This window comes from Molothrus aeneus, chromosome 1, assembly GCF_037042795.1.
Source record: "Molothrus aeneus isolate 106 chromosome 1, BPBGC_Maene_1.0, whole genome shotgun sequence".
Lineage (NCBI taxonomy): Eukaryota > Metazoa > Chordata > Aves > Passeriformes > Icteridae > Molothrus > Molothrus aeneus.
Genome location: NC_089646.1, coordinates 107,386,271 through 107,413,330, shown reverse-complemented (window position 1 = coordinate 107,413,330; position 27,060 = coordinate 107,386,271). Strand labels below are relative to the sequence as shown.

Genomic DNA, 27,060 nt, shown 5'->3' with positions numbered 1-27,060 from the left:
TGCAGAGTTTCACAGTTTCCCTTTTAGTTCCAGAAAATACAACAGGGAAATCTCAAGCAAAATATGTTAAGTGTTTCTCCATGTCTAGATGGAAATTATTCTAGACACATAGCCATGTTAAATGTAATGGTTTTGGTTGTTTTTCCGCAAGGCAGCTGCATGTGTGTTGAAATTTGTAACTTCTCCCTAACTCTTTGATTGTATGGTGCTTGACTGTTTCCTATTTGTTACACTCCTCTGATATTAGGTTCCAAACATATTCAATTAAGTAATTTCTTTTTTGTTATTTTATGGTGAGCTTCATATGGAAAGTATGAGTTGCTAGCAATTTGGGCCAAACAGACATATGACTTTCATGTATCCTTGGGGATTTGGAAAGTCAGTACAGTTCTGACGAAAGTGAAAAACAGGATGAAATTCTGACTTTTTACATGTAGGACACAGCCTGTTCCTGGGAGACACAAGGTACACCCAACTCCCACTCATACTTCCCACGTGTGGGATCTAGACCAAGGTATTGCTGGCTTGCCTCCAGTCTACACAAACTAATTATCCACAACCTGTCAAGGCTCTTACAAGGAGCATAAGACTCACCCATCTGGTTCCCTCCTCTGACGTTTACAGCAGAGCCTGGCTGTTGCATATTTTTAGCACCTCTGTCACTCTCCAAAAGCCCACATCAGGTCTGGACACCTTACTGCCTGGGTGTGTCATTTGGTGCCTCATTTCTGGCACACAGGAGCCAGGAGCACTCTGGATGGGTGTACATGGGGCTGTCACAGCCCCACACTCCAAGGAATCTCCCCAGCACACACCTTCCCAAGTGTCATCGCTCACTGCAAAAAGGTCATGTGTCAAGCAATGGGAGGAGAGATCTATGAGGTGTCTGAACTATAAAACCTTTCTTTTAAAATCTTCTTGTGCTACAAAAGATGCTGGAAAAATACACTTTGATAGGATGCTATTCCAGCAAAATGACAAAGGCAAGCTGCTTTGACATTTGTAGCATAAAACTAAGGAAAACTACATTGTTCTTTATACTGCATTTTTTTGTCTGCTTGTTTCCCCCCTAGCCCCATAGCTCCTTTTTTTTTTTTTGCCTTGATGTCCCTCTTTCCCTTTGTAAACATATAGTCAGCTCCTGCTTTCATGAATCCCCCAGACAGCACTGTCTGCTCCTTCCACTGGAGCTCAAGCCTCTGTACATGTTCCTATGGAAGCCCCAGGAAATTTGGTGCTCTTGTGGTCTCTGTGAAAAGAGACCAATCCTGGAAGACTCCTGATAACCCCATTCAGGTCGATAGGCTTGTTTGTGTGATTAAGGATAACACATAAGGATGCTCAAGGGTTTGAGACATCAAGAATATTTGCAGCTTTAAAAAAAGAAAAAGGTTGGTTTGGATTTTGGTGGGGTTTGGAGTGCTTTGTTTCCCTTATGCCTTATAGCTGGCATTTTGTCATAGCCTTCTGCTCACTAGCATTCCCATGACACATGAACATGCTCAAAAAAACTTCCTGTGAGAAGTCAGTGGGCTTCATTAAATTTTCAAAGTTTAGAGCTGTGATCCTCTTTGCCCCTCTCCACGGGCGGCTGGCCCTGCCAGATTCTGATTGCTTATGTGAACATTTGATAAATCTCACTGTGGACTACATTTGCTCTTTCACCCAAACAGTCATCACACACATTTTCCTAACACTTTAAAATTATGCCTGCCAAACATTTTCTGATGTAAAGTTAAAAGCCATCTATTACTGAAGTGATTTTTCAGCCCTTGTGGGCATGTTTTTCTTTCTTCTTTTTTTTTTTTTTTCCTTCTTGTGTAGTTCAGATAGTTTCAAGCTCTTTTAAACAGGCTGCCAAGGGTCAGTTTCAAAAAAAAAAATTCTTCTTTAGTTTTCTCCTAAAAAGTATGGTGGTGCTGTTGTTTTCTTTTATGCAACTCCTTTCAAAGCTGAATTCCAGTGAATGTAATGTTGTCTTACTGCCATGGCCACAGAGGACTTAATATAAAGCTGGAGATTGCTGTTTATTCTCTGTAAAGGTGTCAGTCCTGCACTTACATCAGGAAGGAGAGTTTTCCTATTCATTTCAATCAGCCACAGCCAAATAGGGCCCACTCCACCATGCTGAAGTCAATGACACTCTCTCTGAAGTCCATGACACTCTCTCTGAAATTGATGACACTCTCTCTGAAGTTGGTGACACTCTCTCTGAAGTGGCCTCCACCATGTGCAGTGACATTTATGCCCTGCTGTGCTCCTGAGATGCCCAAACTGGCAATGATGTGGCTTGAAGGGTGCACAGCTCCCCCCTGGCTTCCATGCTCACCCGCAGGGAAGGGAACTGGAATGGAACTGGATCCAACTCATCCAGACTTGGAGCACTCCCAGGTTCCTCAGTCTAAGCTGGTCCTGTGTGGATTTGGTTGCATCTTTGCAGTCCAGTTATCTGGTGTCACTCATAGCCAGGCTCTACATGCAAACCATTTGTTCATAGTCAGAGCTTTGCCTGATCCTTCCCTAATTTTTCCTCCCTGTACAGATCATATTCCTCCAGTCAATGAGTGAGCAGAAGGCAAGATGTCACTTCTTTCCTCCCTTTCCTCCCCTTCTCAGTGCTCCGGGCATTTTCCTTTAAATGCCTCTATTTTTCCTCTGGGTTCCAGAGCTGTGCATGGTTTTTGAAACTGATTAAAGCAGTTTGTCCTACCATGGCAGAGAGATGCTAAAACAAAGCATGTGTGTCTCTTGGTCTTAAACCAGGATTTTTCTTATTCTTTTTTCCCAGCTACTTGTTTAGCAAACATGGTTAAACAGGATCATTGTGTAAAAAAAACAAAGCAGCTCTTACCTTTCTAGAGACCACCAGCCTGATAACACACTCAGCTTTTTTCCAAAACCCTCCTAGTGCCCTTGAACTCACTGCTCCAGCATCAAATGGTCTGACCAATCTGAATTCATCATTTCCCTTCAAAGCGCCTTGGCAGGACCTTTATTTGAAATCGTATTTGTTGCTTGTTTGTGTCACAACTGCACTTCATGCAATTTCTAGAAGTGTAGAGACTTGGGTCTGGGCCAGTCCTAAATAAAGAAGCTACTACACAATTACCCCCCCCAGCCTGGTGAAAGACAGGAAATACAGAACATTGTATAAAGCCTCCTCGGGTGCAGATAGAAGCCTAATAACAATATAACACTTAAACTGCACTGATATTAAAATATAATCCTTTAAATTTTTTGCATTTGGAGGGAGGAGAGAGTTGGACAGAAGTGCAGAGGAGTCAGAAGTGGAGGCATTACAATATTTACCCTCAACATGGAACTACTTAAGCTTACCATAATTGCATCACAGAAGGTATGCATACCCTGAAACCAAAAAGGAAGCAGGAAGGCTAGAAAAAACAAACACAGCATGATGAACCAAACAGGTAACCTTCAGGAAAAGGAAATCTAGCCCTGGCTAACCCAAAAGACAGGAACGTAAACTGGCAAGGGAAAATGAAGGAGAACTGAGAGGATATTTCAAATGCAAAGAGACACATTTCTACAAACAAATGAGAAATTAAAATATCTAAAACAGAATTAGTGAATTTGCTGGATCAAAGGGGCAGTTAAAAATTACAAGATACAATTGCAGAGACTACATTATATCCTCCCATCAGTCTTTACCAATTGAAAATGCAGTCAGTCTCTAGATATTCTATTTAATTACTGTAGATGGGTGCCTGTCAAACACTGAGGTATCAGAAGAGAAACTGCAGGATTGACATGCTAAAGTAACAAACCTCCCAGAGCAGATGGCATCAATCAAGACTGATAGCTGTTCACAAAATCATGCAAGTTCCCCTTACAAATAGGCTATTCTGCTATACCAAAGCAATAGAACATTGCATGTATTTTACTTTAAGATCAAGATCATCTCAACCAAATGAAAAAGAAAGAAATGTTGAAGTATATGTTAGCAAACTAAAAAATCTGCTTAATGCTAAGCATGGCTAATCCAGTAACAGTGAAACATGCCTTTTATAATTTCCTAAAAAAATCTTGACGTTCTCAGTGATTATGCAGAACCATTTAATATAAAGTTTTAGGAAATTTCAGAAAGTCTTTGATAATTTATCTCAGAAGATGTTGTTAAGAAAATCTAAATCATGAAGTGAGATGTGAAATTCTGCCCTAGATCGGTTTTACAAAACAAAGGAACTGTTGCAGGAATGAAAAATGAAGTCTTGGCAAGGAAGCCAGTAGAATACTTTGATGAAATACTAGAACAATAAGGTGGGACATATAAACATAATAACATTGGGAAAATTATCTGGCCCCTTGGTCATCCAGGGAGAGATGACTCTGAAAAACTTGGGGACCCAAATAAACTGAGATGAAGAGAAAAGTGACATTAATTTTATTGCTTTGCCAACACTGTAAGTACCAAATACGAGAGGAAATATTTTGTGTTCTCTGAAAGCACTCTCAGGTTATGAAAAAGCTCTTAAACCTCTTTCTTTGTCATGTAAGAGCAGAGCAGCAGTGGAAGACTGGTGCTCAGTCCCCTGAAGGCAAAGCTGGAGAGGCTCCAGGCAGCACCAGAACCTGGAGGGCAGCAAGAGGGATTCCCTTAACTCAGGCAGGCTCCTCACCCAAGTGAACTGGTCTGGTCACCCTGCTGAGCAGGAGTTAAACACAGAATGGACCCAAAATGCACCAAAAGAGCTTCTTTGTTAGGAGAGGAGATGGAACATATAAAGTAAAATATATGAAAGTAAATTATATAATCAATACAGTTGGGAAAATAAATTCAGTCTTTCATTTTGCTCCACCACAATATTAGGAATTTTTTTGTGTAGCAGTGTTAGTTTGTAAAAAAAAACCCAGTGTTATTCCTTGAAGACTCAGTTTTTTTTAATTCTTGGCTAGAACTGGCTGCAGCATCACTCCTGCCTATTTCCATGTTTATTTCCATGTTTACTTCCCTGCCTTTGCATACTGAACCAGCTAGGGCAATGATCTCACAAATATCAGAAATGCAAAAGGAAACATAAAGCCAGAAAGTCTAGAGCTGATAAGAGGAATCATATTTTGATGCTAAATGGAAACTCCATGGTGCAGGATGGAGTAGATGACCTTTAATGGTCCCTTCCAACCCGAACTATTCTACGATTTGAAGATTCTATAACTGACAGCAAATATCATTGAGCTCAGCATGGACTGGCACAGTGAGGTTCACCTGGGGTTGGTCCTCAGGAGAGAGACAGGAGAGAAGGCTCTGCAAAAATGGGACTTAGTGCCTTACAACAAAGACGTGATCCAGTTTTAAAGAGAATTGTACTGTAGCCATCACATTGTTTTCCCATAAAAATTACTAAATTTTGTAATCCAAAGGTTCCTTTCACTGCTCTTGTGCATTTTCCTTCCCTTACTCCTGCAGTGATCATGTTCTGCTGCAAAAAGTGTTCAGTATGTTATGAGTTATTTGACATTTTGTCAGTCCTGGAGTGGGCAAGAAAGAAATGGAGAGATGCTTGAATAAAGAGAAATCCTCATTTATAGAAATGAATAGGACATGATTAAAGCAGTGAATAAGTTCCTTTCATCTCACACCAAATACAGTATTTGTGGGATGTTAGGATTATGAATTTCTTGTGAATCACTGAAGTTCAAAATACTCCTATCTGTAATTTTGCAGCTAGTGGCACTTCAGGGTCCAGGAGTCACCAGTGGAAATTACAGAGAGGGAAATAATTTAGAGAGGAAACATATGACACAAATCACAGCAGAGAAACGGAATTTAGTTCCAACATACAGTACATGCTTTAGTCTGCAAGCTAAGAAATAACCATATGAAACCTCTCTGCCTAACCTGATCTACAAATAAAATCCATTTAATTCCTCCACCTTTCCCTGGCAAAGAGTAACATTACAGGTAAAATGGTAGATACCTTCAGGATGATATTACCAACACTGAATTTTTTTTATTATCTAAAACAAAAGAAAACAAAACAAAAAAGAAAAAAAGAGATTGCATTTTGTTCTTCCTAATCAGTGTCCCCAGTGGATGCTTCTGATCTTCTCTAACAGAGTATTTTAGAAGAAGCTACATTTGAAAGCCCAGGATTTGACTTTTGTTTTTTATAACAGGACTGATAATTTTAGGTGCAAAGTTGCTAAATTCTGAGAGCACTGAGATTCCTGGCTTTGGAGGCCACCAGAAAACACAAAGCATTCAATATCCAATGCCTTCCCACAAGCTCTCCTACAGACACTCCTGGGCTAACACCTCTTGCTGTGTGTACAGGAGAAGGGCAAGGAGGAAAGTGAAAAGTCACATTGCACAGTTTTCTGTTCACAAGCACAGACTGTGTAATCTCCACAGCTTGGTGCACATCTTTGTGTATTCTGGGATTACTGAATGTGGCATTCATATCTGCCAGTCACAAAATAGCAATTAGCAAGCTGCTCCAAGCATCCCTGCCTGTGCCAGGGTTTTGTGGAGGTGGTCAGAACCTCACAGGATTAGACATGTTGGACAAAAATTGCTATATTTAGCTATGCATAGGGAGTTCCCCTATTCCCTTGGTTATCTAGTACATTTGCGACTAGATGTAACACTGAATATTTTCAAGTGTTATCAATAACTTCTTCAATCCATAAACTGATCACAGAGTAGGGTAAAACTGGTTGCTAAATAGAAAGCACAGCTACAGCAGAACAGCAGGAGTCACTGTCCTAAGGCAAAGAAATGAACACCAAGGTCTGTCCAGAGGTTAAAACAGACCAGGTGGAACCTTCCCTAGCCACTCACAGGGAAGGACGTGGCTGCTCAGTGCACCATGCATTTGTGAATGGTGGGAAGATTATGAGCAGACAGTTAAACAAGGAGATGTATTTTTGTGTTCTGTTCTGAGTGAAATGAGAGAAACAAGTTCCCAAAAGACACAGAGAGTCAGCCATAGAAGTTGTGGGTTTGTTTTCACTGTGCTCAGAACTTTCTTTTGCTATGAGCAGATGACAGCAAAGTCATCGTAAAAATTATAATTATTTGAATAGAAAAACTCCAAATTAATATAATGTTAGTAATGATATTGGCCACCTATCCTGTTGCATTTTTTAACAGCAGATTTCAAAGTTTATAAAAAATAGGTGTTTTACTTTTGAATGCATTTTCCAGAGAGGGTAACTGCTGCACAAAAGATGGAGTGACCTATCCAAATTCAGCCAGGAGGCAATTGGCTGAGTCAGGAATAGAAACCAGAGTGCCAGCCCAATGAGGAAGGCATCCTAAAACAAATTGAACAAGCAGAATTGGGAACAATGTCCCCACATTTCAGCAGTGAGAAGTGCCAGCTGCCTTATTCACCATTTCTTTAAAATATTAGCACACGCTTTTTCTTTTTTTTTTTTTTTTTAAGATGAGCACTTAATTAATTACTGAGCTGGCTCTGCCATTCCTCTACAGAATGAAAACAAGCACTTAAACAAGTCTCTCCTGTCAACCCCACCCAACACCTACTGAGTTACAACAGATGGATGAGTGCCACAGACCAGATGTCAAAATGATCCCAAATTTGAGGCTGCACAAGAAGCTGTAGCATGCTACAGAAAAGAACTGCTCCCCCAGTAATATCATTGAAATGCCAGGTTGCACTGATCCCTTTTAGAGGTGGTGTGCACAGAACCCAGACAGCAAAGGCTGTAGCTGCTGCCACAGCCTCGTGAAATCTTTCCATCTCTTTTAGATGTCTTGCCTAAATTTTGTTGTCTTCTGAAAGTGGGAAAGTTTGCTGGGAAAGGAGGTAGAAATACCTGGCTGGAGTCCAAGAGGGATGAGATGAGTGTCTCCTCTCCTTGGAACAGCTTTGAATACACCTGCTTTGTAGTAAATAGGGCTGCTTAGGAGGCTCCTGGCTGCCCTTGGACATCAGCCTTGAAGGACAGGTGATCTCCCTTCCGAGACACATAAAGTCTTCTCCTTAGAGATGAAGAGATTCACATGTGGTGTGGACAGGGATGTATGTATGTGAAGAAGGTATGAAGCTTTGACATTTACATAGGTGCCAGCTTCATTCAAATGGTTTATGTAATGTTGTATCCATTGACCACTTTAAGCCTGAAGCGGTGTCACCTCCTGGGCAAACCTGAGGGCCTTGAGGTTGGATGGACGGCCCAGAGTTACTGGGCTTACCAAGGAAATTGGTCACCCTCTGTGTCTGTAGCTTGGCATGATGTCCTGAGCCAGGAGAGCTCCCCTGGAACTGTGGAGCATCTGTAGTTGATACAGAAGAGTTCAGATGAGCTCCGGACGTGCCTTTGCAAGCCTAGTTTGAATTCTCCCAGAGCAACAACTCTTGCAAACAAAAACTTGTTCAGTGGGACTGGCACACTCATCCCAGAGACCTGCCATCCTCTCAGCAGTTCAGACAAGAAATATGTACAAAACAGTCATCTGACAAGAAAAGGTCTGTCAAAACTGAAGTTTTTTGCAGGAATTTTTCAGTTTTGATTAAATCATGAAGGGCAAAGCCTTGGGTAAACTGAGTGGACAAATGATCTAGAAGTACCAAAAGTCTGCTGATTTGAACAACTCCATAGGAGACCCTAAACACCTGGAACCTGTATGAGACAGAGGTCCACCCTTCAGACTGGAGAATGGTTTTCCTTTTGTCCTAATGGGGATTTGAAACCTCAAAACTATAATTTCCCAGATATGTACTTGTTTCTGTCACACTGCCCCTATGCTGGAAGAAGTATTTTGGATACAGGAAAGGGAATCCAGGGAGATCATGGATAACACTATTACTAATTTTAATTTTGAACCTCTGAGTGTCTCTATTTTTCAGAGTATTTAGCATTTTGCAGCATTCTGCCCCAGTTGCATGTAATGAGCACTTAGCTCTTTCACAAATGAGGTCTCAAGTCATTACAGTCAGACACCCACAGCAAAAAAAGTAGAGGGTTTTTGTGCCCACTTTATTTGGTTTAAGTTGCTAGACCAGTACCCTAACACAGAAACTTTGCAGCAGAGCCAGGGATATAATCAAAGGATGTATCTTCAGCTCCAGGCAAATCTGAGACAAACTGTCGGACTACAGATGCCTATTCAATGAGTCGCATCCATCCTGGGCACTGAATGAGGCAAAGGCCCTGTAGAAAAAGGAGGATGTGATTAGATCATTAAGTGCAAAAGAAAATGTGGCAGTAGGAGAAGCAACATAGCTATGCTGGCTTTAAGCTAATTAGTGGGGAAACATTTATTTTAGCTGTGGCTGCATGGAAGGCTCTAGTGTTGGGTAACTTGTATTAATGTCACACCTCTAGTTTGCTGAGCAGACTTACCATATTCTCTTTGGTCCCCACAAACTCTCAGCAGCATAAGAGAGTCAGGATCCCTTTTCAGATCAAAGCTCAATCATGTTTCTGCTGCCTTATCACATTCTCTTTATTTTCAGTACACGCGTGGGATCACACAAGGCAGGCATGGCCTGAAATACCAAGGCACTACATGTAAAATGGTGGCTGATTCTTGGCAGCAGAGTCAGAAAATCAACACATTTTTAATATTCTGTAAGACCTTTGTTTTCCAACTCTAAAGAATAGAATCTATTCCAAAATCCCTACAGTGTCTCTGTGCATTCTACATTTTTGATATTATGTCCATAAGGCGCAAGGAGCTAATCCATGTTATTCATTAACTGACTCCAGAACAATGACATGTGAGTGCAAGTTCTTTGTGGATATTGGACCTCATTACTGTGTTCCTATTGGACCAGTGACCTCACCATTTTGGCTTGTGTTGCATCAACACCATCTAACACTGTAGCAATCGAGGTACCAGGGGGTTATATACATGGTTATTGAATTCTGTGTGCTTTAGTGGAGGTTTTATATGTTGCATAATTTTGCAAGACAAAATTTTGCAGCTCTGATTCCCAAGATGGAAATCGGTTTCTGTCATCTAACCAAGATCAAGGAGGTGATGCCCACTTGTATCTTCACATCAGTGCAACTGTGCTAACAGTGATGAGTCTCTATCAGTACAATTGTTGGTCAAAATAAAATGAAAACTTCCCCATTAATTGGTCACATTATTAAAACTGTCAACAGACAAGTCCTGATATAGTAAAGGAAGCCTAGTAACAGAGGACAGGAAGTGACATGGGAGATCTTCTAGAGTTCTGTAGTTGATATTTTGTACTAGTTGATTAGCAGATCACTAGAACTTCTTGGAATAAATATTTTCTTTGTGACATTTATGTTTGATAAAGTGTTGGAGAGAACAAAGAATAGTAAAGAAGAGCACCAAGCAACGCATATTGACTTTCTAGGTAATGATGATACCTAGGAGTCAGAGAAGAAGGGATGGTCTGAAAAAGAAAGGAGGAAGAAAAGACAATGGAAATGTGAGGCATAAGAGAGCAATTGAGGAAGAATTACTTGACAGCTGAAAAGTGCCAAATATGTGTCTTTGGACTGTCCTGAGTTCCCACTGAAGCCCCCAAGTAAGGGTGCAAATCAGAGCTTGAAATGTTTTCTATCAATGCCCTTCCCACCCATAGTCTGTTGCCAGAGCCACTTATCTACCCCTTATCATCCAGCAGCCCTTCAGGAGCCCTCGCTAAAGGCAAAGGGAAGGAGCATCTGAGGCCATGGTTTCTGTGGCTCAGAAGACTGATTTCCCTTCATTTAAGGATTAATGTTTTTCACAGTTCTAAGGATGACTGCTCAAATGTTCTTAATCGTGTGTGTGCTTGCCTGATGGGAAATGTGCAAGAGCATTTGGGGACTGTGGCATTGGTACATGGCAAATGGCCATTAACAGAACAAACTCTGCCTCTGGCAAATTAACTTTGCCCAGAATTCTAAAGGGGGTTTTGTATTGGTGGTGGTGCTGGTAGTGGGTTTATTTTGAAGTGAATTTATTTGATGAAATAAAGGAAATTGAGAATATAATTTCAGAAGTTTTGTGAGGATGGAGTCCTTCTTCCCTGACGTGTGCACTTATTTTTCAGTTCTACTTTCCCACTTCTGTTTGCCTAGGCATTGGCCTGCATCTTTTCATGTGTATTGCCTCTGATGTCTGACTCATTATGGCAACAGAAATGTTGATGCCAGACCCAGAAGCAGTACTTAAAAACCTGCAATTCTCTCTCCTTCAAGCTCAAAGCTAACCCAGTTTGTGGCAAATGAATGAAATGCAATCATTTGGCACCTTGTCCATGCATCAGTTTGGAAACATAGGACCTTTCTCCTCTGCCCTTCTGTGTCTTTTTCTATTTGACCAGGCTGCCATAAAGACCAGTAACTCTGGGGTGTGGAGTTTAATGATTGGAAAATAAATAACTGGTTTAGTGCATTCTCTCTTGTGTTGCCAAGCCTCTCCTCTCACCTCCTAGTATGTTTCCCATTGTCTCACATCTAGGATTAAAGAGATTCCTGGATTTAAAAGGGGAAGAACAATCATCCTTTATGTTTGGGATGAAGAATACTTAGCCTTTATGTTTGAAGTGGAGGATAAATGGATAAGGCAGTAAGAGAAGGGAAAGGTAGAACAGGACTTGAAAATTATTGCAGCCTGAAAACTCAAACCCAGAAGTTAAGTGACTACGCCCAAACACACTGTTTAAGAAATAACCCAGGTTTCATCTCTTTCTTCATGCTTTGTTTTGGAACATCATGTCGTCATGAATCCCAGAGATTAGCAAGATCTGGGCACTGTTTTACCCAAACACCAGCAAGGACACGTGGCTGGCTGAAAGCAGATGGATTCCCCCACACATGGCTAGGGACAACAGTCCTGGCAGGACTGCAGTGCTTGGTGCCACCTCGAGTAGAGCATTACAATCGTTGGGCACCATGTGCCAAAGTGAGGGGCTGGAACCTCCTGAGGAGGCAGGCAGGGTTATAGAAAAATGAAGAAATTTAGAGAAAGAGGAGTAGAATCATCCTGTCTTTCCCACAGATATTACTGCTGTTTGTTCAGCTGTTTGTGTGGGCCCATAGGAACAAGAGAGCAGCCAGGGATTCTCCCAGACAAGTGTGGGAAGTCATCTATCATGAGATGTAATCACAGCTCAGAGAGGAAGGGGTTTTTCTTTTCTCCTGCTTTGAAGGTGACAGCCATGCAGTGTTTTATTTCCTCCTGTTTTCCACAGGATTGCAAAGGAGAAGAGATAAAGCAGAAGGAGGAGATTGTAGAAGGCATATTCAGTGTAGCTTCACATATCAGTTCAGTGTATTTTCTGTACCAGTTTTCCCTGTCTTTCATCTTTCCAATCTCTCCTAGCAGAAATGTAGGAAACAGTTAAGGCAGATGGGTATGTGATTCTGTTAATTCCCAAAGGAAGAACAGGTGGTGAGGGAAAGGGCATGGGAGAAAGCATGACATAATTTGGAGAGAGTGGAGGATGAATGAGGAGGGAAGCATTGTCCAAGCTGGGACTGATGTGTAGCATTTCAGTTACCTGGCTATGATGCACAAGGAAAAGGGGAAAAACTGAGGACTTAATCTTAGAAGAATAAGAAAGAAGAGTCCCAGGTCAAGAATAATTATCAGCCAGATTTACCAGCTCAAGACTGGACTGTTGACAGTGGCATCAAAATTAAATTTCTAGTTTCTTTCAACTGGAGTGAGCAAAGAGAAACTATTACATTTTGTACCCCTTTGAGAGTTGTGAAAATGGCAAATGAGAGAACCCTTGGTGTGCCTTAAAACAGAATTTTTGTTCACTTTCAGCCACCTTTGTGGCCAAGTGGTTCTGTCTAATGAAGGTACTTGCAAGATATGTGCTGCTTGGCACATATCTTGCAGTCCATACCAGGAGTCCTTACCAGGTGTCCCAGGAGAAATCCTCACTTGCCTCTGCAGATACAGCGAATTTACTTAGGCTTCACCTGTGATTGCAGGAGCTTGTCTTGAGAGGAGGTTGCTGGAGGTTTTGAACAGAGCTGACCTGAGGCTCTAGCAACACAGAAGCTGCTGAGGGCAGCAGATTGCCTTGAGGAACAAATCAGCACTGGTCCCAAGTCTATGTCATCTGTGCCAGAGCCCTAGAAGATGAGACTTGGTCCTGCTGCTACCTTCACCAAGGGAGAGTCACTGCTGGGAGGAAAAAGAGGCAAATCCCACCTCTTGTCAGCTGTGGGATGAAGGGATGAAGGAAATCTGGTTCTGCAGCATCCTTTTATGCCTCTGTTACATCTGTCCTCTCCCTTTTCTGTGTCAAATATGCTCTTGCCCGGAACCTTGTCCACTCCTGCCCTTTACTAGGACAAGAGTTCAAATTTAGTTTTGCTGCTGAGAATAATTCACCTGTTTTGGATATAGAGCTCATGAATATGCCTGCATGTGCCAAAGGAACATCAATGGATCAGGGCTACAGGAATGCTCCTACAGTGACTCTTTCTATCCACTGTGTCTGCTGATGGGAAGAACTGCAGGCAACCAGACCATATCTTTCTCTGTTAAATGCTCCTCTCAGCAAAATTTTGGAGAATTGTAGACAGTTTGACAATAGGATGGTGTTAGAGCTCTAAAGGTTTGGCTAGCTGCCAACAAATTTAGAGGGCACACAGGGATTGTTAGAGGAAAGCACAACCTGAGTGGGAGTAACTTCAGAACTATTTAATGTCCTTTTGTGTTACAGCTCCAGCCCTCCACCTTTTCCTGTAGTTCATTGTTGTTCCATCTTGGTTAACCCAGCCCAACCCTGATATCCCTGCATCAAATGCTCCCTGATACAGCGGTAGCAGTGGTTCAAAAGAAGCAAGACAGGATGCTAATGGAGGAAAGAGCCATCTGTTTGGTCTGGATTTCTGTGGGGTTTGTTTGGGGTGGTTTTTTTGGCAGGGGGAGGTCTTTACTCGAGAGGAATGTCCATGGTGAAATTTTACTTCTCTCTGTTAAGACTTTTAAGTTATAATGGGTCAGACTGGTTGTCATGAGTCCAAGAAGAGTTCCCCTCAACATTGTTAATTTTACTAATGTGATGGTAGATTTTCTAGAGTTCTTGCTCTCTCCTAGAAAATCTTCATGACCCTGAGCTCTGTATCAACATTAAGGTCTCACATATATCATTAGGGCACAGCAGCAGTCTTGGCATCTTTGCAGTTTACTGAGAATGTCCTTTAAAAATATAATAGTTAGTTGAATGATGGTTGATTTCACAGAGCAAGGGGACTTTCTATTTCTTCCATGAGGAAACCAAGCCAAATCTGTGATTCAGATTATTCTACCGGAAAGTTTTTAGCTCTTGTGCCCAGATTACTAATATTTTCCCCCAAGGTGTATGCATTTTGCAGTGAGCACAGAGTGGCATGGATCACCAGAAGCTCTCAGATGACTGCAAACAGCTGAGACAGAATTCTCCTTTCCCCAGTCTATTTGCTAAGCCTTATTCTGTTGGCAGATTCAACAGAGTCAACCCAGGCAGTGTCAGCCCAGAACAGAAGGATGTTCTTCGTGGCTAGATGCAAAGAGACAGGTGCAACCAGTGGTCTTAGATTATCTTTTCTTGCTTTTGGAGTGTTTCTTGAAGTACTTCGCAGGATTAGGTAATATGTGCTTTATAAGCAATAGGTAATTTCCACATGATAGAAGTTTGATCTTCATTATCCAGCCAAGTGTCTTCAAACTGGTTATGCCAATAGAAAATCCCTGCTCATTTCTGCATACTATTCTGTGGTTTGGCAACATGTTACACACACTTGAGAGATACACTCTTTTAGCACTGTGTAAAACAATTATGTCATCCAAACCAGAAGTTTTATTAACTGGTTTTGATTGTTTCCTTATTTGTATTAGTCGGTTTTCAGCTGAAGTGGTTTGTTCCTTTGGTTTATTTTTTTTTATTCCAGCTGAAGTTGTAGAACATTCGCAACATTTCCTGTTTGTTTCATGTCCTTTCTGCAAAGCAGAAGAAATTGAGAGGAATGATTCTCTCTCTGAGGTTAAAATGAAGGATACATTTTCATACGGGCAAGTGATAGCTTGCCTACTGCCTATTAAAATAATCATTTATGCATAGGACTTTGAGAAACTACTATTGTAGGGCCAATATTTGCCACTTTTCATTAAAAATGTATTATTACTGATGTATTGTGTGGAGGAGTCTTGCCTAATACAAATACCACAGTGCTTACATTCAAATTATGCTGGAAAATGTTGCTTTACATTTCTTAACTTTTTAAATGGTGAAAACTTTTCTTATTTCTTAATATCAAAATTGTTCTGTTGACCAGCAGATAACACACTATAAGCTTTCAGATATTACTCCACTAATTTAACCAAAAATACTGAGAAAGTATTGGATTTAGGTATATTTGTTGTTTTATCAACTGTCACCCAGCTCTAGAGAAAGCTTAAGAGATGGAGCAGTCCTTGAGAGAGCATGAACAAAACCAGAATTCAGCAGCCTACACCTCAGGTGGGCTTTTGAGCAGCACAGAGAAGGGAGGTAATGGCATTTGTCCATGGTACTAGGGAGAAGCTTCATGAAACCTCAGAGTTCATGGACAGAAAGTATAAAGAAATGGAGATCTGGCAAAATTCCCCAACGTAGAGGCAGTTTGTAGCTTCTGTGTGTGTCTGGTACTACTGCAGGGAGCTGGAATTCTCAACATGACTTCCTAGAATAGTACCAGGCTTCTTGGACTTCATAGAGCTCAAGAGCCAGGCAGACAGGGACCCCTGCAAGGGTTGGACTCGTTCTGCTGAGCAGCCAAAAGGCCTCTGGGTTTGTGTCCTCCATACAACAGAATTTCAGCAACCCCAGTAAGTGAGAATGATTGTACAAGTCCTGGGTGGACAGGCTGGCCCATGAGCATCCCACCATGTGCTTCTGGCATGATATAGCTTCAGAATCGTTTTCCTGTATGAGTATGGATGTGATCAAAGCCAGGAAGCAAAGCAGGCAGGTTCAAACAGATTTCCTGTGTGTGGATGCTAATTAGTGCTGCTGACCTCAGTAGGACATCAGGATTTTTCTAGTTTATTCAGCTGCATGTGGGGTTCTCTCTACCCATCCCTAATTAGCCCAGGCACCAGTGGCAAACTGGAATTCAGTAGCCAAAATCCTGTCCCTCTCGATATGGGATCTGACAAACTCATTTGAACCAATGGGTTAACAAAATTCTTCTACAACTTCCTTTGAAATACAGTGCCTGCCCAAAAAATGTTAAAAATTGTTCCAGATACTTTGATCTATTTAGCTTTACAAACAAAGCTCCTAGAATTCTGCCTCTACCCTTTAGATATGACTGACATTCCTAAGTACTTAAACTCCAATACTTTCTGATTGAATAAAACTAGTTCTTAGAGAATATTATGAAACATTTTAGTGTAAGCCAACCCCAATATATCTTGCTGGACAAAGGAAAATGTTGAAAATTTGGGAACTCCAGTGAAAACAGAGGAACTAAATTGATTAAATGCTCTGTCTGGAGTTGTGCAGAATGATCCAAGGGTAATTGCTGAAATAGTAGGAGATTTTGCTAAAGTATCCAGAAAGTCACATCTAGCTAGTCTTAAGGAAAAGAAAAATGTTGTACAGAAAATGTAAACCATAGAAAGACTGTATTTCCCTTCTCTCTACTATGGTGTGCCAGAAAGAGCAAAGGTCAGCTGTTCAGAAGAACACTGTGTTCACTAACTCTAATTTAATTATCTACATAAGCAGCCATGTTTGCAAATGGCTAAGGACCAAGCGGCTCCCATGGAAACCGTATCAGGTGCAAGCCTGTTTAAAAGTACAGCTGGCTTAAATACCTCTACAACCATTTTTGAGTGCAGAGACCTTCTGATAATCAGAACAAAAAAAGTTCACGGTTCTGAGAACTCAAAGAAATCTGGTTATGAGCTTCTTGAAGTAGTTCTTTGTGATTCTCTGACTCTTCTACGCATATTGCCAAAGAGGTAGCAAAAATGGCTTGTGTGTAGGATTTGGATGGTGATTTTTTGATTAAGAAATTCTGTGAGGCAAAGAAGTTAGTAATTTAGAGACTTGTCCAGAAAACCAATTCAAGTTATCAGCTCAGTTCTCAGAGGCAATTTTATCTGGGAAATCCCAGGAGTTCCAACCACCAGCGTTCAGAATAAAATCTTAATCATATCTTAAAATCACAGGGATTTCTTCTTCCTAAAATTGCAAAACTGTGGCTTGCCTCCTGATTTCCAAGTATTTCCAAGTATTTACATAATTCAAGCTTTCAAAGTTGTCTGCCAAAGACTAATTTTAAACCTCTCTCGATTCCAGCATATGGAGGAGGAAATTCCAACCAAGTATCAAGAGGCTCTGAGATTTGGCAACCCTGCCATCAAGATGCTACTGTTGAGGCCAAATCCATAGGAATGGCCTTGAAAGAAAGACCCTATTATCTCTCACCAGCTCTTCAAACTCTCCATCCCCCAAGAAACTCACAATTGGAATAGGATGATGGGCTGTTTGCAAAGAGATTAAATTGTTCACAGCTGCTTGGGAATTAACAAACCTCCTCCTCTTTACGGCGTATTTCTGAGCCAGGTGTAGGATACCGTATGAGGTTCTTGAAGGACCTGGAGTTGGCACAAAGAACAACGTTTTCAAGTCTGCACATATATCTGAGTTACCAGGGCTCAATAATAATTTTCTGGCAGATTAGTCCTGCCCTACAGCAGGTTTCTATGATCACTAAAGCCAGAATGAAAGCAAAGGGTCTGGATTTCACACTTTATATCCTTCCACACTGAAGCTTTGATTTTAAACACTGCTTTATTTTTTTTTTTCCTTTTAACACTGATCTGCAAGAACAAGTGTGACAATTCACAGGTAAACAGCAGAGTAAACTGAAGGAACAGGTCCGTAACAGACCAAGTGACACACTCATAACTTGAAGGAAATTACTCAGAATAACTCGATAAACCTTTGCCAAGATTGCTAAGGGAGAGATCAAGCACTGCAAATTGCAAATGTGACCTTGTTTTGTCCAAGGCAAAGGAAGAGTTTGTAATTTTTCTCTTGCTTATTTTAACAATGCTCATTTCTACTAAAAGCAGAGTCTTTACTAGCAAATAACTACCTGCTTGTAGTTGCATAATTGATGAATATGCAAAGTCTTGGCTCTAGGATTTTTTAGACTATTTTATTTGATGATACCTTTTGTTCTGTAAAAAGAAATTGAGTTTTTGCCTTGATCTTCAAATAAGAAAACTTTGATTCACACCCAGCTTAACCTTTCATAAACAGAAAAAGCAAGGCTATTCAAAGCACAGTACAATTCAGGGCTGGACAAAAAAGCTTTGCAGTTAAGCATTCTCAACAGTTGCAGAAGTGGTTTGTTGGGGTGTTTTTAATGCCAAACTCTTACAAAATACTGATGCTTACCAGATGCTAGACGGTATTTTTAATCTGTTTTATTACCTGATGCTGGAAAAGGGAGAGGTATATCCAATACATCCAGTCTTTTTTCATTAAACTTTTATCAATTTTCTTTTTGCTTTCTCTGAATCATTTCAGGTTTTCTACTTTTCCAGGCTTTACTTTCTATAACTTAAAATGCAGCAAAATGCAGGTGCAAACCGCAAAAGGACCTATAAGGTCCTTTATGGCCTCTGGCTTTAAACCTCAAATGAAAGTCCTGACAGTATCCTGAGGCTTTACCCCCGGTTTCATTTGAAGACCGATACAGTGGGAACATTTAATTAATGCAAGTGGTTTTGCATAAAGGACTCCCCTTATTTTTAAATATTCTGCCACATTTTCTACCATTTTTTTCTTGGTATGAATTAAACCATGCTGATAAAGGAGGTGATAGGGTCTGGCAGTAAACACTGCAACACTTTTTTTATCCCAGCACTCTTCTTTCATATGACCTATGAATTTATTCCCTTCTACTTGAATGCTGCTTTACAAGTTAGTGTAACTTAAAATTCAACAGCAGTGGAAAGGTGGGTCTGGGTGACAGCCTGAGCAGGGCTCTGACACTGTTTAACAGTGTGTATACACCCTCTGTGGGCTTCCTTTGAACTCACACAATTCTAAAGTTGCTTAAATTGGGTTTGTGTCAACCCAGCTGAGATAACTCAATTGAGAAGAGAAAATCCAAGAAGACAGACCATTGGTACTGGGGTTTTTGCTACATAAATACCTGAAAGGGAATTTCCAAATTCATGATGACACAGACATAATACTGGTGGAAAAGGGGAATAATCAGTTTATTTCAGTCACTAAATCAAAACAAAAGTATATTGACAGTGAATTCATTCTATAAAGAGGCTTTAAAGCCACTAGTCGACAGTCAAAAGAAGATTCCCTTTTCCATGCTGGGCTGTAGGCCAGCTGTTGTCCTCTCCCTTGGGGACCCCATGCTCTGAGAAAAGCCTGGTATGAATAAGTTCCACGGGGTATAAAGCTCTACCTCTGGTCCTGTGCAGGAATCAGTGCTCAGCACACCTCATGGCAACACAGAAGCTTTGGGTCATGCAATGGGGATGGTGAAAGGAACCAAGATAAAATCCATATGGTACAGAAACAAGTGGGAAAGTGCACTTCTTCAGAGTCTCATGTTATTACATTCTTGTTTGGATTCAAGGTTTTGGGGTTCTTTCCCTTTTTTCCCAAAGGAATGTTTAAGGAATTTTCTTAGCCAGTTCTTGTTATCATATAATCAGTTGTCCCTCCCTGCATTTGTAGACCTCATCCAGCCCAGTGTGACTTCCAGACAGAACTCATAGTTCAAAATAAACTTTTACTGGAAGATTATGATCAGAAAATAGGATTTCAAGAACTCCATATCCAATACAGCATAAAGTTATGCTCTATTACATAGTACTTAAAACACTGTATGAAGTAAAAACTTGTACTTAGACCTACAACACCTGTAAACTTTGTGGTTTCACAGGGATCCCTCTCTTTGGAGCTTCCTTTCTTGAGTTACTGGCTATGTCCTTCTAAATTTCCCTCACCTTCATGTAAAATGTATGAACTCAGTTGAGAAGGAATAAAAACTAACCAGTTATCAGCCTGGATAGAAAGAGCTCTTTCTGCCTCCATGGAGAGCAAACTTTGTGCCACTAACACACCAGGTTGCTTGGTGTCAGTAGTTCATAGAAATGGTCAGACAACCACTACAGCAACTTTAACCAGCTACCACTGTGCCACACAGACCAGCCAATTTGTTTCAAGTGCCTCAACACCAGAGAAGCAAAGACAAACACAAACTGAAATACAGCTAAATAAAAGCATTAATATATCTCCTGACAACTTACCTCCAGCACATTTTAAAAGACCCTTAAAACCTTTATGCAGCACAATGCAATTTATTACCTGCCTCTCTCCAAGCTGTCTGACAACATAGCTCTTCCATATTTTTGGAAGCAAAAGTGCTCCAGCTGCTTGACACTGAAAATAAAGGTGATTTGCAAAGTCTTGCCTTTTAGTTTGCCAAGCACTGAATGTATGCTTTTACAAAGATGATGGCTTGAGTTTTCTCTGGTTTATTTTGAAAACAAAGCAATTGGGAAACAAATCGGGGTCTCAGTAGCAGAAATATTGCTTTTGTAAAAGGATAAAAACAAACAAACAAACAAAAAAAGCCGTGAGTGAGTAACAGCAAATACCTGCAGGGGGGAAAAAATAAAATAGGAGCGTACTGGGGAAATAGGCTTTCAATTGGCATTGAGGAGCTTCACAAGGGGGCTGGCTTGATGCTGCCTTCACCTTTCACAAGGTTTGGCTGGTAGCTGATGCTTTGATATGTGCAACTACTACTAACATTTCATAATATGACAATCCAAGAGGTGAAATAGCTTTTGTATTTTAAAATCCATTAAGAACAGCTGCAACTTAGTGCTGATGGATACATCCTCACTTTACTAAATCAATGTCTCCTTTGTTGAGTTATATGAAGCTGTTTCATTGCCACGCAGATGGGAGATGCTAAAAAAAAATAAAGAAAAAGAATTTAAATAAAGGAGATTTAAAATCTGTTATATCACACTACATGTTAGCATTAGCTGTCCCTAGTATGAAGAAGTAATGAAACAACTAGAAATATCATATACAAAAATAAAAGAGTAAAATAAAAACGGAATTAGCATTTGAAGTGACAGTTCTGAAATGCTAAAAAAGCTTATCTCAAAACTGCATGTTTCTGGGTGGGAGAAGGATTTCTAGGACATGCTTTTTCCCTAAGTGAATTTTCCAAGAGTCCCAAGTGTTATTTGCCTTCTAGTTCTGTAGTGTCAATATGGATTTCTCATACCAATTTCCACATAGCCTGCCCCTACGGTGAAAACATCTTGTGTTTAGAAAACGTATTACGACATTTAAAAATGTTTATTGTATTTAACAGTAAAAGTGTATGTGGACAAAAAGTTATTTTCTTTAAAAAATGCCTGGTGGCCAGCATTAGGGTTAACCCACAAGCTTGTTTTAAGCAGTGTTTTTAAAATAAACTTTTCTAGATGCCTAGACAGGATCCTAAGAAGCAAACGGACCCGATGGTTTTTCTTTGCTTGTTGGGTTTTGGGGTATTCCAGTTTAGTTCCTCGTGAAGCCTCATGATGAAACACCTACCAAGACTCACCAAAGCATGAAGGTTTAGGTGGCTGTAATGAAATAACCACTTACAGAGGCTACGGGAGAAGTAGACTTTGTTAGTCTGAAGGAGAATTGGGCTGTGGAAAGCTTTAGCACAATAGCCGATTGTCAAAGAACACTGCTCTAGCAAGCTCTCTGCTTGCCAGGGGCGAGGCCAGGGGCAAGAGCAGCTTAAAAAAGAAGTGAAGAAAGACCTGAAACTATTTGCTAATGTGGTAACAAGCACTACCTTTATTATGAACCAACTGACTCATGGAGGAGGTTGTTTTGGTTTTTAAACTGGCATGCTCATTCCGTGGTATATGAACTGATCTCCAAGTACTCGTAAGGATAATCCTTAGTGAGGCCAGTCCATGATTAGTGTTCTGTGGGTATCACATCTTTACTGACAGCAGTAATAAAATGTATTCTCCAAGTGCGGACAGGACCTATTTGATAATCAGCCTCAAACCTTTAGTCCTAGGGGAGAATGTAGAATGCTGTCTCTGCCTGCACGGAGCTCTCAGCAGGATAAACCTCTGATTAGTGACGTGGAGGGTGGAGTGGATGTAAGTTTAATGTTATATGCCAGCTCACATTAGACAACCTTGTGCAACTCTGTCAGTTTTGGAATGCAGTTCGATTACCTTATCTAACTGGAGAGCTTGAACAATAGGATTTAAACTTCTGGAATACAACTGACTAGGCTAAATGCTATTTTTAGGAACATAGATAGGTAAGTTAACATATATGTATATGATTAACTTACCTATTTGCATATAGGTTATACCTATATATATAGGTATATAACTTATGCATGTGTCTTCCCAGTTATGGGCACCTGCAGCACTCTGAACACCTCACTTGCTACTCTCTAAATTCCCCCTGGCTGCTGAGGTGCTTCCAGTTGATGTGTGTAATACGGATGCTCCGTATACATTTTTCCCCTCCAACCTCACTGCAAGTTCTTTATGTCCTTTAAACTTACTCTTCGTATACTGGGCTGCATATTCATCTGCAAGTCTGTCAACATAGTTCACCTCCCGTAATCAGAAAATGGTGATTAAATGAACATCCAAGTACAGAAGCTGTCAACCTCATGTTCATCTTTTTTAAAGTTAAAAAAATATTCAATTACCTTTTGCACTCATATGGCTCTGAAAAGGTCTTTAAAAAAAAAAGTGTCTTCCACGATAGTAAAACAGAATCAAAGGTCAATGCCGATCACGTAGTTTTTAGCATTTACAGGAAGAATAAAGAAAAATAATGTCTGTAAAAAAGGTTTATGCTGCAAGCCCTGCAGTTCTCTGTCTTCTAGGGTGGGTTGTAATAGCTCCTAAAAGGAGCTTGTCTGGGGAATTTAGCTTTTAACCACAACAAGGTACTGTTTGTTTTAGCTATCTGTTTCAGCATTTGGTCCATCTCATGGGACGGTCTTTGAGACTTTGTTTCAGGATTAGGTTACAGATAGAGCATGACAAGGAAAGGAAAAAAAATCCTTATTTATATCCTCTAACGTGCATAGGGAAAAAAATGCAGAATTTTATATATGTGCCATCGACCTGAGAGGGAACATAATCCGCTCTCAAACTACAGAGTGAGCACAACTTCTGTAGTGCGTGCAACAACTTTGACCTCCGTGTAATTACTCCAGGCTTACATCAATATAACAGTGCCGGGTTTCTCTTCAATTATTTCCCGGGAGTGGCAGGCTCTCTTCCCGCAGCGCTTATTTATTTCGAATTGGCCTAATTTGCTCAACAATTTGCACATCCCTTCTTTGGCATCCCACGTTTCCCGGGACGGCGGGGGCTGGGGCTGTCCGGGCCGCCCCGTCCGTGGCCGTCGGTCCCTGCCCCGGGGGAGCGGCCGCGGAGCTCGGCACCGCCCAGCACCGGCGGGCACCGAGCCCCCCCAGAGGGAACCACCACGGCTGGGGCCCGGCGCTGAGCAATTCTTACGGATGAGTAAGCAGCAAATGTGGTAACTCAGGCCAACAGCTCTGCAATTAGGGCTATAATTTCAGGTGTAGCCAGCAGTCGCAATGAATATTTATTTCATCGTACCGAATAAAATAAATGGCCCGGCTAAATAGCACAGGGAGTTGCGTGGGGTACTTTGGTTTGGAAAGTTGGGGTGCTACCAGCGGGGACCCCCCTCGTCCCCTCCCGTCCCGAGTAGGACAGGCTCCCTCTCCCCGCGGCAGGCTCATGTCCTCGTTCCTGCCCGCGCCCAGCCCGGCCCAGGACCCTTCCCGGGCAGGAAGGGTAAGGAAGGCAGCGTGCAGCCAGCCGCCTTCCCGGGGCAGAGCCGGGCGGGGGGCGCGGGCGGCGGGGGCAGGGCTGAGCCGGGCTCCGCGCCCCCCGCCCGCGCTGCGCCGCTCCGGGGCTCCCCTCTGCGAAAACACCCGCAAAGTGTCGGGTGATTTTGGGTCCGGCGGCTCCGCACCCCGGCGCGGTGGCGGGAGCCCCCTCGGGTTTTGGTCCGTCGCGGAAGAGGGTAGCGGAGGAAGAGCGCGGCGGGCGCGCTGGGAGGCAGCGGCGGCACGGGGGGGCCGAGGCCCCTCCGGCTGCCCTAAGGTCTGCAGCCCCCGCAGGAGCAGGAGGGCGGCCCGGAGCGCCCGTCAGCCCCCGAACCCTTATTGCTCCCTCTCCGCAGCCAACCTCGCCGGGGCTCCCGCCAGCCAAGCGAGCGCCGCGGCGACCGACTGGCTGTTCCTGGGCGGACTGCAAGCCGCACGGATGCAATGCCCCGAGCGTCCGTCTCCTCCCGAGCCCCTCGACCGAAATCCGGGCGCCCGATTAAAGGTGCGAGGTCGGCGGCAGGCGATGTCGCGGCAGCACGGCAGGCGGGGAACGGGGCCGGGTCCTCCGCCCGCTCCCCGGCAGCATCCTATCGAGGTCTGAGCCGTGCTGCGGACAGGCACAGCCCGAGCCTTTTGTGTGGGGGGGTTTGGGTTTCGTTTGGGTTTTTGTTTGGTTTTTCTTTTCTTCGCTTTGCAGGGTTTCTTTTTTTTTTTTTTTTTTTTTTTTTTTTTTTTCTTTTTGGTCTGTGTTTAAGTTACTGTGGAATGAGGAGGTGCGAGGCGTCGTAGCAGCTCGGTGGCGGTCCGTCCCTACCGAAAGAGCCGCTCCACACGCGGAGTGCTTTCTTTTTCGGGGATGGGGAGGTGGGACGGGTGGCGGGGGAGCCTCCGGGCCGGGGCGCACCTGCCCGGCGGGTCCCCCCCCGCTCCCGGCGCCCGTCAGCGTTGCTCGACGGGACGGACCCGAGGTGAGCGGCGGGCGCAGTAAGTAGCACTCCCTTCCCCGCGGTACCCCCTCAGCGCGACTCAGCCTCCTCCCCATCCATGCCAGCCTCTCCCGCCCCTTCCCCGCCGCCGCCAGTGGGAGCGCGGCCCCTTTAAGAGCCCGGCTTTGCCTCCCGGTAGCTGAAGGTCATTAAAACACAAAAGCGCTCCAGCGCTGCGGTCCAATATAGCGCATGCGCCCTGCCCGAGGACTGGCAGGGAGACGGCAATATGGCGAGAATGCCTGGCAGCGGCGGCGGCGGCGGAGAGTGGAGCGGCGGCGGCGGAGGGGGCGGCGGACGCGGCGGAGGCGGCGGGAACAATGCGGGGGACCGGCCGTCCGGCCGCGGCGTCGCCCCCCGCCCGCACCGCTACTGCAGCGCCGGCGAGGAGGAGGAGGGCGAGGAGGAGGATGAGATCCAGGAGGTGCAGATAACGGGGGACGAGGAGGAGGAGGACGGAGCCGATGGGGGGCTGCTGCTGGACGAGGAGGAGGAGGAAGAGGAGATGGGTCTGGAGTGGGACGGCGAGGAGGAGACGGAGCCGCTGCCGCCCGCCCCGGGCCGTACGCCGGGCGGCGGCAGCAGCGGCGTCGGGGCTGCCCCGGGGGGCGCCGCGGCGGCTGCCCCGGGGGTCGGCGGCGGCGGCGGCCCCGGGGGGGCGGCGGAGGACGCGGAGCTGGAGGCGGCCCTGCTGCTGCAGCGGCCGGAGCGGGCGCGGCTGAGCGAGAACACGCGGCTGGCCACCCGCTACGCCGTGCGCATCTTTCGCGAGTACCTGAGCGAGAAGGCGCAGAGCCCCGACTTCGAGACCATGGACAAGGGGGCGCTCTGCCGGGTCCTGCGCTCCTTCTACGCCGAGGCGCGCTCCAAGAGCGGGCAGCTCTACTCCAAGTCCTCCCTCATCAGCATCCGCAGCTCCCTCAACCGCTACCTCAACGAGCCGCCCTACTGCCGCACCCTCGACCTCACCAAGGACCCCGAGCTGCGCGCCGCCAACCTCACCCTGGCCGCTGTCATCCGCAAGCTGGAGGAGCAGGGCGCCGGGCCGGTGGTGCAGAAGCAGGCCATTACCCGCGCCGACCTCCGCAAGCTCTACACGTGCAGCGTCTTCAGCACCCAGAGCCCCTTCGGGCTCCTCAACAAGGTCTGGTTTGAGACCTGCATGTACTTCTGCACCCGCGGCCGGGAGAACCAGCGGGAGCTGGAGGAGGACTCGTTTGGGCTGGCCGTGGATGAGGACGGACGCAAGTTCGTCTACTTCAAGGCACTGGGGCCCTACCACAAGTCGCGCTCGTCCTCCTGGAGCAAGAAGCGGGCGGAGAGCAGCGACGAGGAGAACCTGCCTCGCATGTATGAGACTGGCACAGAGTTCTGCCCCTATGCCAGCTTTGTCAAGTACCTCTCCAAGCGCAACCCCCTCTGCAAGGCCTTCTTCCAGCGCCCGCGGGACCACTGCAGCGAGGGCGACATCACCTGGTACGAGAACAAGGCCATCGGGAAGAACCTCCTGGGTACCCGCATGCAGATGCTCTCCAAGGCGGCCAAGCTCTCCAAGACCTACACCAACCACTGCATTGGTGCCGTCTCCATTGCCACCCTCAACAGTATCGCTGGCATTGGCACCAAGCTGGGAGGACTGCAGCCACCCCAGCACCACCACCCCCCTCCCCACCACCACCACCTCCTCCACCACCCCGCTGGCGGGGGCTGCTACACCCCTGCCGCCCTCAATGGTGGGCCTCGGCCGCGGCCGCCCGCTGCCAACCCCTATGTGCTGCCCAAAGACGGTGACGCTGCGCCGGTGAAAGCAGAAGCGGCCGCAGTGGCCCCGGCCAAGCGGGCGCTCTACGAGGCCGTGTTCCCGGCAGGGGCTGCGGCCGGCGGCGATGCCTGTGGGCCCTCTGCCTCCCCAAAAAGACTCTGCCGCCGCCCCGCCGAGCCCCTGGATGCCGCTGCGCCCGCCGTGGTGGTGGTCTCAGTGAAACATGACCCCTTGCCTCACCTCCTCCCCGAAGCAAATGGGCACAGAAGCACCACCTCACCCACAGTAGTTTCACCTGCTATTGTTACCCCCACACAGGTAACCGGAAAAAGAAAAAGGAAAAAAAACCAAAAAATGGCAGCCCCTCACCCTGCCCCACATAGTCTGCACTGCCCCCCTCCTTTCTTGTGCCAAGGCTGGGCACTCAGGCACACTGCCAGCTTTGGGGTGGCTCTTGGGTCA

General features: G+C 44.4%; 1 protein-coding gene across 5 annotated transcripts in view; it reads left to right on the top strand.

Moving 5' to 3' along the window:
• Positions 1-27,060, top strand: part of KCTD1 (potassium channel tetramerization domain containing 1) — a 101,871-nt gene that overhangs the window by 8,191 nt on the left and 66,620 nt on the right. The window contains exon 1 of one of the 5 annotated variants that reach the window (XM_066562595.1): positions 24,193-24,352. The exons of 2 other annotated variants lie outside the window; for them this stretch is intronic. In XM_066562595.1, the coding sequence (XP_066418692.1) occupies positions 24,287-24,352 (66 nt within the window). In that variant the 5' untranslated portion in view covers positions 24,193-24,286. Of the gene's footprint in view, positions 1-24,192; positions 24,353-24,615; positions 24,819-25,064; positions 26,917-27,060 lie in introns of those variants that run through there. 2 more of the 5 variants (XM_066562633.1, XM_066562586.1) reach the window with 2 other exon arrangements.